The 13701-nt window shown below is 29.0% G+C and overlaps 1 protein-coding gene across 1 annotated transcript in view; it reads left to right on the plus strand.

Annotated features, from left to right (window-relative positions):
• Bulli (regulator of MON1-CCZ1 complex protein bulli) overlaps positions 1-13701 on the plus strand; it is a 56515-nt gene that overhangs the window by 10479 nt on the left and 32335 nt on the right. Inside the window, exons 5-8 of the mRNA XM_075367968.1 lie at positions 1768-2047; positions 7034-7139; positions 10366-10480; positions 13413-13476. Coding sequence (XP_075224083.1) covers positions 1768-2047; positions 7034-7139; positions 10366-10480; positions 13413-13476 — 565 coding nt within the window. The remainder of the gene's footprint in view (positions 1-1767; positions 2048-7033; positions 7140-10365; positions 10481-13412; positions 13477-13701) is intronic.

Raw genomic sequence — 13701 nt, forward strand, 5'->3', positions numbered from 1 at the left:
TAGTTATAGTAAGTTATAACACTATAGTATAATAAACTATTGATAGAATATAAATTTTATTGATTGTTTAATACAAGATTTTAACATTTTTTGATATGTTATGAACTGTGCACAAGCTAAACGAGCCTTCAGTAAGAAATATAATTTGTTTACATCAAAAATTAATTTAAATGTCAGGAAAAGATTTTTGAAAGTGTATGTTTGAAGTGTCGCTTTATATGGAAGTGAAACTTGGACAATCGGAGTATCTGAGAAGAAAAGATTAGAAGCTTTTGAAATGTGGTGCTATAGGAGAATGTTAAAAATCAGATGGGTGGATAAAGTGACAAATGAAGAGGTATTGCGGCAAATAGATGAAGAAAGAAGCATTTGGAAAAATATAGTTAAAAGAAGAGACAGACTTATAGGCCACATACTAAGGCATCCTGGAATAGTCGCTTTAATATTGGAAGGACAGGTAGAAGGGAAAAATTGTGTAGGCAGGCCACGTTTGGAGTATGTAAAACAAATTGTTGGGGATGTAGGATGTAGAGGGTATACTGAAATGAAACGACTAGCACTAGATAGGGAATCTTGGCGAGCTGCATCAAACCAGTCAAATGACTGAAGACAAAAAAAAAAATGAACTGTGCATATTGGATTATTATACAGTTTTGAAATTAAACATAACACATGCCGAAATGCTGAACGTAATTAATACACTTCATATGTAGAAGGTGTATCCATATTTTTTAATTACTATGTATTTAATTGGCAGTTGTGTAGAAGCCTTTTTTATTGATCTTTTGAAAAAATTAAAGGTTTTTTATGTTTTTGTTTTTTTTAGTGTTGCATAAATCATAAACTTTCAAAAATCAAAGCAGCTTTGCTTTTGCTTCTCTTATACAGTTGAAAAATTTATCTATTACTGTTTTGTCATTATTGGAAAAATAAGATTGTCAAATAAAATTACTTATTCAGTTTCTTATAAAATAACTTATTAGATTTTAATTTAGCGAAATCTAATCTTGTTTAGTTTCTTGTATTAAACCATTGAATTAAATCACTACTTTTTAGCATGGTGTAACACATCAAAAAACTTTATATCATGCATATCTGAAAAGGTTGTAGTTTTTATCTGTAAAACATATATTTTTTATAATTGTTATACAAAAAATATAACCATTATTAAGGGATTAAGGAATATAAACGTTTGGACATGTCATAAATTATTTGAAACATTTTTTCTATATTTGTTTTTCATTTTAGTTTAATTGCTTAATTTGTTTTTAATTTTAGAACAAATGATAAAGGAAATTCAAAGGGATTAACATTTGTTTCCCAGAAAATATATATAGACAACCCTACGTGTGTAAATTATACCTTAATAACTAGTTCGAGCTTACTCTGAAAGAGCTGAGTGAATGGATAAAAACTACAACTAACATGAGTTTTTAAATGTGATTAAAGTAAATAAATCCTTATTTAAACTGGTTCTGCAGCATTACAGATAGTAATTAACATTGATGGAATACCAAACTTTCATTAAGCTGTAGTTGTCAAATCAGCAGCATAGAACACTTTAGCAGTAAAAAAGCTTATATGTCAATTTATTTTACCTGGAGCCACAATTCTGCTGATCATGTGTAATCTGTAGCATTAAATATGTCATTTTAAATTAAAGATCTCTTTATTAACATTTTTTAGTTGTTTTATTAGTAGAAAAGTGAATAGATTTATGAAAATTTGAATAAATGCAGTATTATTTTATTTTCTGTTTATTTTCAGTCGAGCTTAATTCAATACCGAAACCAGCAAAATTATGCTTACAAGAACGTGATATAACAGTATGTCAAGTGTATGATAAACCAAGGGTACTAGTTTTAAGGCATCCTTTACCTGCCAGTACTACAAATTCTACAACTAGTAGTGGGAGTAGCACTAGTAGCAGTATTAACTCTTCTGGAAGTACAGTTGTTAACACTGCCACTACTAGTGGAAATAGTGCTAATTTAGTTAATGTAGCTGGAACTACACAAACGACGTTATTTATTTATACCATTTTTAGGTTGGTGGTTCTTGTTTTATTTATTACGATTTTTGTGTTCTTTTATTTCATGTTGTATTTGTGTTATGTTATAAATTTGTGATTTCCAAACTGTGCACATGGCATCCAAGAGTACCTCTCTTTTTTCTGTTTAGCCTCCAGTAACTACCGTTTAGGTAAATTCTTCAGAATGAATGAGGATGATATGTATGAGTGTAAATGAAGTGTAGTCTTTGTACATTCTCAGTTCGACCATTCCTGAGATGTGTGGTTAATTGAAACCCAACCACCAAAGAACACCGGTATCCACGATCTAGTATTCAAATCCATGTAAAAATATCTGGCTTTACCAGGACTTGAACGCTGTAACTTTCGACTTCCAAATCAGCTGATTTGGGAAGACGCGTTAACCACTAGACCAACCCGGCGGCTTGGCACCCAAGAGTACCATAACCACTTTGGTTAACTCTTGATTTACTAGAGATGTGTAATAGCATCTGCCGTAGCTTTTTATGTTTTGAAACCAGTATTTCTTTCTTTTTAGTATAATATTATGATCATAGTTATATCACAGATACCAGTATCAGTTGCCATGAGCAGTAGTAGATTCAGAATATTCAATATTTTGGGGTTCATTTACTAGCTTATACAGCTTACCAGAAGTAACCTGCCTATTTCAAAGATATGCCTATAATTGTTTCCCATATAAATATAGCCAATTATCATATAATAACAAGATATTATTGTATGTCTTGAATGTTTTAAAACATATTACATATTCCAAAAGTTTCAGAACATTCTGCTATTATTATATATACATTGCCTACATCATCTCCACTTTCATACTCATATTCTCTGTCTGTTCGTATTTTTTTTATGACAGGCAAATGCAATGTGTTTATCTTTCACAATTTGAATAAGTGGCAAATGTGTACTTTCAAGTTTTATGTCTGGTCTTGGCAGTTCAAATACTCTGACTTGTGGTTGAACAATGTAAGACAATTTACATGTATCCAATTTATTTTGTTTCATCAATGTAGATGTTTCAGTTTGAGAACAAAGGAAAGTTCATTATCTTTTTCAACTTCACATTCATTATTGACAGAATTATTTACTGTAACCAAGTTTTCAGGCACAGAAAACCTTTGCCCCAATCTTATAATCAATTCAAAAAGCAGATAGAACTTATTATTATTTTCTTGAGTAATACAAGTCTGTACAGTTTTACATTCTGCAGCTGTAATTCTGACTTCTTGTGTAACAATTTCATCTTTTGTTTCCAAAGTTTGTGGCGTTTAGCTTTATCTCAAAATATCAGCAGCAGCATCATTTCAATCAAGCAAGGGCCAAAATTTATCATAAGATTTAGCTAAAACATTTCATTGACCAAGAGCACTCTGCTTCTTTTTAGTGCCACTGTTCTTCATTATTATAATAAAAATTATCAAATTAATATCAATAATCATATCAAATCAATATCATATCAGTTAGAACCATACCATTATTAATAATGAAGAACAGTACAATAAAAAGAAGCACAGTACTCTTGGTCAATGAAACGTTTTAGTTACACCTTATGATAAATTTCAGCCTTTGCTTGATTCAAATAATGCTGCTGCTCTGACATCTAGAAAGACTGCTATACTTAAAGGATTTCTTACTCAAAAGAAATTAAAGCTGATATTTTGAGGAAAGGACAAAGCTAAACACCAAGAACTTTGGAAACAAAAGAGGAAATTGTTACATGAGAAGTCAGAATTATAGTTGCAGAATGCAAAACTGTACAAACCTGTATTACTCAAGAAAAAGACAACAAGTTTTCTCCCCTTTTTGAATTGATTTTAAGGTTAGGGTAAAAGTTTTCTGTGTCTGAAAACTTGGTTACAATAAATAATTCTGTCGATAATGAACGTGAAGTTGAAGAAGATAACGATATCCTTTGTTCTCAAACTGAAACATCTACATTGAAAATTGAAAATGCAGAAAACAAATTGGATACATGTAAATTCTTACTTACATTTTTCAACCACTAGTCAAAGAGTATTTGAACCGTCAAGACCATGTAAAACTTAAAAGTACACATTTGTCTTTATTCAGATTGAGAAAGATAAATACATTGCATTTGACTGTCATAAAAGAATACGAACATATATATATATATATATGTACACCCTTACCAATAGACTACCTTCATTCATAGTAACAGACTAGTTCATTAGTAACATTCAGTATGGTTTAATTTTTTATGTAATTTTAACATAAAAAATATGCAAAACAAGTGAACATATGTGTGCACATGTAAAGATACAGTAGCCACAACTTAAGTATTTGTAAGGTACTGTGTTAAACATTGGTAATTATCAAAAAGGTTAATACATAACATATAATATGTAAGTAAGTTAATATGGCAAGTTTTAGTGCATGATTAATGAAATCAATCAAATCAATATTTTCATTATTTAGGAAGATCTTTTTTTACAAATAAATCATAGTTAAATTTTGTAGTTTTACTTTTGAACAGTTTGCCAACAGGAAATGTCAACAATATTGATTATGCCAGTATCTACTTCGACCAGTAATACAGAGTGTACACACACACACACACACACACACACACACACACACACACATATATATATATATATATATTTATTTATTTATTTATTATTATTATTAATTAATTAATTAATTTAGCAAAATCATTTCTTTTTTTGTTATTGTATTTGTCCATATTCTCCTCTGTACTAATTATGTCAAAGACAAAAGTACAACCAGTAATTCACAAACGGTAAAGAATTCAGTAATATCTCTTACCTTAAGCTTATTGTTATTTCATCTTAATAATGCTTTCGAGAGTTTCCCATCATCAGTTAATAATTTTTTTTTTTTTCAAAATCACATTATACTCAAAACATTAAATCTAACATAAAAAATATATAGCCATAAAATTAAAAAATTTTTCCTTGTGGCTGGCCACACATACAGTACTGTATTCTACAAAGTCCACTAGAGTAGGAAGGAATAATTTACGCAGTAATGTAAATATTTTATTACTTAGGGTAAATAATACTAAAGTTTAATTTTATGTTAACCTAAAAAAATAAATACTAATACACCAAAAATAAACATGTGCTCTAGTTAATTTTAAAAATTTATATATTTACTAGATGATGGGTAAGAAATGGTAACACTAAATATGTGTTAAAAGCAGCCTTTCAAACAGGATATTTTTGATTGGCCTAACATTTGAATGCCTTGCAAATTCAGAGTTGCCATCAAAAAATTTTCCAGTCTGAAAGTAATTATTAATGGTAATTTTTCAATAAATGTGTAATAAAAAAAAAATTGTTTATACATTACGTTCAAAAAGTTACTGTGCAGTATGCTTCAGAATTAGTTGGTGCATTCTGTTCTTTTGGCATTACGTTGGTTGCCCTGTAGGTTTGTTGGACATTGCTCAGTAAAAACCTAAGATGTCAGTTCAGTTGTGATTGATTTCATTTATTGGAATCAATATTAATGAATCAAGAAATGTAATGGTTCTTTCAGTAGAGGAACGCATTTTTCATGTTGAATGTATCTTTCATGAAAGTGACAAGAATACTCATTTAGTGATGCAAAAGTTTTCTGAAAGGTTTGCAAATGTGTATGCATTCCTCACCGCAATGCAGTTTGATCTGTTATTGAAAAATTTCAGGCAACAAGCTCTGTTGAAGACGCTGATCGTAGTGGAAAACCACCTAAATTAAACAAACAGAAACTGTTTGATATTTCGGATGCTATAGCTGAAAGTTCATCAAAATCATTATGTAAGTTAGCACAGCAGCAAGATATCAGACTTGCTACCACACATAAAGTTGTAAGAAAAGAACAAACTTTTCCGTGCCAAGTAATGTGTGTTCAAGAACTGAAACTTACAGATCGTACCAAAATATTAAGTTATTGTAACTGATTTAAATGTTTTATTGACCAAAAGTTCTGTAGGTATCCTCAACTATGTTTTTTACAAACAAAGCATGATTTTATTTGGGAGGTTTTATTAATTCACGAAATACATGACTGTGGTTGACAACTAACCCCCATGAATTACAAAAACAATCTTTACACGAAGTGAAAATTGGAGTTAGGGTCAGTGTGAGTGGAATGCACAATGTGGGTCCAAACATTTTTGAAGATATGTTTAATAGTGATCATTATTGTGCTCTTTTAACAAACTTCATTAATCAGTGGAAATTCCACTTCAACAGAAGTGAAAATCAATCACGATTGGTTCCAACAAAATGGCAATATGCAACTAACAGGTCAATGATTTTTTTTTTGCGAAATGTCTTTTGCGAATGAATCATTTTGAGGGGTTTGTGGCCTGCACAATCACACGATCTGACTCACCCAGATTACTTTCTATGGGGGAAACAAGCAGTTTATCACAACAGACCATACACCATTTATGAACCCGTTTAACCATTTTGTTTTTAACCATTTAAAAACCACAATAACAGCATATGTATGAGATATTCCAGGATACCAGCTGGTTAAAGTGTTTAAAAACAAATTGAAATTTGTCCATGTTGTATTGATGTAGAGTGTTCAACCTTTTATAAACAATTCCAGTTATTGTAATATCCATTTTATAAAATTTCATTATTTACTTTAAAAATACAATTTTTCATCATTACACATTACATTTTGATTTAAATGTGATTTATACAAATGAAAAGTATTTTTTATTTTTTTTGAAAATGTTGGATTAGTTATAAAAATAGCTTCATGTCATTACTGACAAATGCAAAATTGATTTCTCTAGTTTTTAAGAAAAATATCTTCTCATATATTTGTTTTACATTTATTGAAAATTACGCCACATGAAAAATAACACAATAAATGATAATTTGTATACTATGCAGTTGTGAATTTATTTGTATAAATAAAAATTCATTTAACATAAAAAAGAAAAATTGAATAATTTTTTTTATAGAAAATATATTCAGTTTTTTTATGATGTTTCAGTGCAGTATCAATTAAGAAAACTCATGTATTGAAGTTGGATCAGAGTGGAAGATTTGCTGTAAATATTTATGATAACCTTATTCTAGTCCATCACCAAACATCTAAGGTATGTTTTATTTTACAAATTTTTTTTTCAGTTGTTTTATTCTGACTATCTTGTATCTGGTTTTGATTCTTTTGTTGTTGATATGCAATATGTTATTCTTTATTTGGAATCAGAATACATTATTCTGATTCCAGAATATGAAATAATCAGTCTGAAGGGATAATTTTAATTGATTTTACAGCTTTTAACATCCCATCTTAATTTTGTCACATAATTAATTAATATTTTGATCTTGGTTTATATTCCTTTTTCTTACTAGTGACTTTTTACTATTAGAAGAATAAATTTTATCTCTGAATTATGCCTGTCAATTGTATATTTAATGTTTTTATAAAGTACTGTCTAAACAAATTTCAATCCGTTAATACATCATTTTTATTCACCTAAAAAAATTTTTTTTTTTTAGAAAAGTTTTAAGAGGAAACGAGAAATAATTTATACTACCCCAAAAATAAAAAAATGAAGACATAGTTATATTGAAAGAAGTATTCAATTTTGCTGAAACTTTCATAACAAAGATAACTGATCAACTAAAAAAAAAAATTGTAACATTAGTTCCTAAGTTTAAAAAGAACCCTTACTAAGGGATTGTAAAGAAACCCTTCCACAAAATGAAAATAAGTGCAAACATGTGTAATTCTGAAAACGTTATACTTTAAGAAACTAAGATATTACATTATCTACCCAAATCCAAAAATTCTGATATGGACACCACATCAATTCCTTGTACGCCTATTAAATTACATATACATGTTTTTTTGCTGCACTTCATTTAAAGTTATTTCATTTGAAAGTGAGATACAATCCTTCAATTCTTTATTAAAGTAGACAATTACACAATTGCTAAAATATTAGTTTATATTACCATCAAATATTTATACAGTTATTAATCCAACGATCTTACATGAAATATTAGATAAAAGTCCCTTTATTACTCATGTTACTAGATCAGTATTATTCATATCTTGGTGAGGTGCTGATTAACAAATGTTTTGGATTTCTGGTGTGTCATATAAATAAAAGTTAATCTATTCTGTTTAGTGTACATTCTGGTTACAGTTATTAATTTTGATCTTACGGTGTAAAATATTCAGTTTTTATTATTGAATTATTTGGTGAATAATCAAAAATGGAAAACAATCGTACAGGAAAAAGAAAGATAACATGAAGAAATTTATCTCAAAAAAAAAAAATAAGATGAATATGAAGAGGAAAAAACTTTTAAAGAACAAGGGAAGAGTAAAAAAAATTAAGAGATGATAAATATAAAGAGGAAGAAATTGTTTTAAAATCAAATCAAAGAAAGAATAAAAATGAAGAAAATGTTGCAAACCAAAAAAAAAAAAAAAAAACAAAGGAAGAATAAAAATATTAAGAGGCGATGATAAATATAAACAGGAAGAAAGTGTTAAAACCAAAGAAAGAATAAAAAGATTAAGAGAAGGTGATAAATATAAAGAGGAAGAAAGGATTAAGATCAAGGAAAGAATAAAAGGATTAAGAGAGGATCATGAATATAAAGAGAGAGAAAATTTGAAAATTGGAGAACGTATACACAAATTAAGATCAGAAGAATTATATCAAACCAAACAGCAATTAAATGATTGGCAGCAAAAGACAAATTAATGAAATAATGATCAACTCCAACTTAGGGAGAACATTGTCCGACAATATCAAAGGAGTAATGAACAAAAAGATAAGAATTTTTTGCAGTTTATAAAAGATTGGGCATGTATGCCTCAATATATATGTTGTTCTTGTGAGGGTCTATTTTTCAGTCACTCTGTAGTTAACTTTAATGAAGATAAAATTAAACAGAAATTAAACTAGAAAATCCAAAAATAATACGATTCTAAATTATAATTTTCAATTAATATTAAATGATCAGATGTTTCACCAAATCTATTACATATACAGATAGGTATTAATGCCTATTAAATTGCATATATGCATTTTTAAAAGTACATAAAATTTTATTTCATAACAACTTATGATTTTTTTTCATATTTTTTTTTTTATTGTTATTATTGAATAATTATTTATAGTAAATTTTTTTTACAATCGCTGATTAATAATTATTAATAAATCAATATATTTAAATTTAAAAAAAGGAGATGAAGACTTATTCGAACCAATGTGCCTTCTCTTATAAGATCAAAATATTTCATTAATTAAAGTTTTATTGGATTATAACTCTGGAACCAATGAAAATAATGTAAATAGTATATTTGTAATAATAAGAGTTCCTCTTATAGTATAAGAGGAACTTATATCATAAGTACCTGTTATGATATATTGCTGAAAAGTTTTCAATAAGGGCTTACTACTGCAGTTAAGAAAAAGTCAAAAAACAAACTGTTTTTAGACACTTTAGGTTAGTTGATTGTAATCAAAATATAGATGTTACAGCAGTCTTAAATCCAAAATTTCAACATCCAACGGCTAATTGTTTTTGAGTTGTAAGAGATGCAAAGGTACATACATGCTTGCATATGTACATACAGATGTCACGCTGAAACTTACCAAAGCAGATTGAGAGATGGTCAAAATGGGTATTTCCATTGAAATCTGAAAACCAAACGTTTTTGCAATCATAATACTTCCCCTAATTCACACAAGGAAGTAAAAATGAGAATGGGGTAAAAAAATCCATTGTAATCACTAAAAACAATAAAATGAAATTTTATATGAAATTAATTTGTGTAACAATGAATTTTATATAAAATTATATGAAAGACTTCTTTCAATATGAAAAAATGTTAGTATAAAATGCAATTATAAAAACACTAAAATGTAATGTAGCAGCTTTTAGAAATTGTAAATTTTTGTCTGTTTTGGTGAGGTACTCATCTTTAGCCCTGCAAATATTTGTCTACCACGACACATAATGTACAATACCTTGAAGAATCTGATGAATCATTTCTCAACAGTTTTATAGAAAACATTACTTTTTTGTAATATCTTTTTAAAATTATTTTATGTATTTTTAAAAAGTAACAGACCAAATACTACATTCTGCCCTTTTTGTTTAGTTTTTTTATCATTTAGAAATTTTTTTCTGTTGAACTTATACTCGGTATATTTTACTTTTTGTTACCTTTAATTTAATCCATGTATACTCGAAAATGGAATATATCAGAATTGATGACAACTGTTCTAATATTACTTACATTGTCCAATATTTATTAATATGTTTATTGGTACATGTTTTTTTATATAATTTTAGAGTACGGTAGCATTTGATATTGGTCTTGAGGCAGAGTATGATGGATCGGTTTGGCATCACAAGCCAGTTGCTAAACCTGCAACTATCACATCAACCATGACTGACTGTGAATTATGTATCCTTTTATACAAACGCTTATAACTGCACACTAAATCATTCACTAATTTTGTTAAATAAATTAAAATGCTTGTTGAACATTACTGAAGTAAAACCTCTCCAAAACAGTACCTTACAATACCAAGTAAGAAATCTATTGCCTGTTTTACAGGAAATAGACAACCTGTTTTACATGTTTTTTTAAGAGAGTACTGATGATGATATCAGTGTCATCATCAATCACTATTATAAATGGTGAAGTGCTGTTATTATGTGAGTATCATCCCACTATTTCATTATATTACTGAAGAAAAGATGTAATTTGTATCTGCATTTGTATGTATGTGAGGTATGTTTTTTTTTATGTAAGTACTGTTTTACATATGTTTGCTGCAGCATGACTGTTGCCATTTCACATATATTCACTGAGCCTAACTACATCTCTTAGGTTGCTACAGATGCTGTATTACATCATTGTTAGTGTATGTTTGCTGTTTCCTGTGAATGTTTAAATTGCCTATGACTGTAGAGAGTATCACTGATTGTATAATACATGCTGTAATTTGTTTCTTAAATACAAGAGGTATGAAAGTAGCCAAAATTTACATTCATAAGTATCATCCTCTGAAGTAATACCTTGCAGTGATTCCAGAGGCTAAACAGAAAAAAGAAAGAAAAAGAGAGAAAGATTTCTGTGAAGCTGATCACATGATATGACAAGTACCTTAATATAGGCAGAAATTATCTAGAATTGTAGATTAATATCTAGGCTTTCAAGTGAATATAAATTAAAACAAATTGCTTTTTATTTTTTATATCAAAATTATACTTAAAATACATACCTTGAGTATATATATGTTTAACAATAATCACCACCAAAACATAAGCATACCAATTTTGTGAATCCATGAATTATAAGTACGAGGGTGAATCAAATTTAAACAGTAATTTTGTTATTCTATGCAGCAAGCAGTTCTGAGCAGGATGGTGGAGTGGGGGGTTAATTTTGAGTGTGTTAGAGTTGGGAAACCAGCTTGGTTAGCTCCTCTACTCTGTTCTGTCGCCAGTACAGCCATGAGTGAGCAAGAGGTTCTGTTATCTGTTGCACAATATATAATCAAAGTTTTTAACTAATGAAGGCATTAAACTTAGAGAAATTTTAACTTGTTTAAAGATACAGTTTGGTGACACTACATTGTCCCAGAACTGAATATATATGTGGGCCAGACAATTTAAGGGTAGGCATGAAAGTGTAGGAAATGAAAGTCATGATGCCCTAGGTCAAATCCAACAGCTGACAACATACATGCCATTCGATAGCTTATCAAAGGTGATCGCCAGTTCACTGTTGAAGAAATCTCATCAGAAGTGGGTATCAGCTATGGGAGTGCTCAATCCATTATCACTGATCATCATGGATTTAGAAAAATTAGTGCTCAATGGGTTCTGATGTTGTTGACCAAAAATCAAAAACGGGTCAGGTTGGAGATCTGTGACAGACTTCTGAATCAATTTTGGCAAGAAGGGGATGATTTTTTGTGGTAAATCGTCACATATGATGAGACATGGGTTCATCATTACACTCTGGAGTCAAAAATGGCGATTAAGCAATGGCAAAGGATGGATGAGGGCTGCCCAGTGAAGGCCAATCCATCTGTCAGCTGGGAAAGTTCTTGTAATATTTCTTGACTCAAGGAGAGTTTTACTCATTGATTTTCTCCACAATCAATGAATGGTGAATGTGGCTTACTAATGCCAGCTGCTGCAGTCAACAAAAGTCGTAACAAAATACAGGGTATGCCCATCAGAGATGTCATCCTTCTCCATGTTAGCACCAGGCTGCACACCACAATTTTTACAAGGAATAAATTGGAAAAATGCACTAGGAAGCCCTCGACCTTCCTTTTTATAGTCCAGATTTGCCCTCCTGTGACTATTTTTTGTTTACGCCCTTGAAAGAATCACTTGGAGGGGAATGATTTGAAAATAGTGAAGATGTTAAGGAGTGCATGCTTGCGCAATTGGTTGACTCTCATCCTCAAATTTTTATGAACAAGGAATATTCAAGCTTCCAAATCATCGGCAAAAGTGTGTAGATCGTGCAGGAGACTGTGTAGAGAAATGATGAAGGTATGAATTGCATATATTATTAATTAAAAAATTTATTAAAAATGATTACCATTTATATTTTATTCACCCTCATATGTAAAATATATAATGGCAGTACATTTCAATGTCTTTAAATGTAAGATATGTTAGTGGTCATAATCAGCCAAAGTAAATAATAGGTACAATAAGTTAAGGTAGGTATTAAAACAAGTGTACCAATCTAAAAGAGTTCATGAAATTTGACTTGTTCGTAATTGTTAATATTTGTAAATATAATTTTTTCTAGATGTTCAAGTTCTTTTTTTATTATTATTATTTTTATTGTTATTGTTGTCGTCATCGTCATTGTTATTATTATTAATTTGTAACAATAGAACTGCTGTTTACTTGTCCAAAAGAAAACTGTCTGTGTAAAGTTTTTCTTTTTTGTAAGAAAGACATACATAACAGTCGGTGGCAAAGTATTAGAATTAGTCTTTTACTTGTAATGTTTCTTTAATTTAGTTACAGAACCTCACCTGAATATGTTAACTACATGAAAGACTTAATTTTTGTATTATAAATAAAATACAAATAAATTTTAAAATAAATATTTATACATTAATTGAAATACCTTAGGTATGTTTTCTAGGTACAACTAGATTTTAAAGGGTTTAAATATCAAAGAAAGATACAACTGTATGTGACATGTATCAAAGTATAATAATGGACATGTTTCTAAGTTATCTTTTATGAAAAATTAATTATCAATTTTCAGTATTTACACATAGCTTAGTGTTGTATTATAGTTAATGTAATATTTATTATCTTTTAAAATTATTTTATTTAACATTAAATTTAAGATTCTCCAAACTGGGTTATGTTCCAACCAAATATTATAATTGATGCCAAGGTAGGAAGCTTATGGTAAGTGTGGTGTTTATTTTGCTCTTATTCAAATTGGTTACTTATACTTAAAATCAAGTATTTCTCTGCTAAAACATATTGTTGATGTCATATTTTCATATCAGTTTCATGCAAAACGTTAATTTATTAACAAAAAATAATATGTTTTCTGTAAAAATTTTAGTTTTCATCTCATTAAACAAGTATTAATATGTTGCCCATCTGAACTAGTATTTTTCATTCACT

The sequence above is a fragment of the Lycorma delicatula genome, chromosome 6 (assembly GCF_047948215.1).
Source record: "Lycorma delicatula isolate Av1 chromosome 6, ASM4794821v1, whole genome shotgun sequence".
NCBI lineage: Eukaryota > Metazoa > Arthropoda > Insecta > Hemiptera > Fulgoridae > Lycorma > Lycorma delicatula.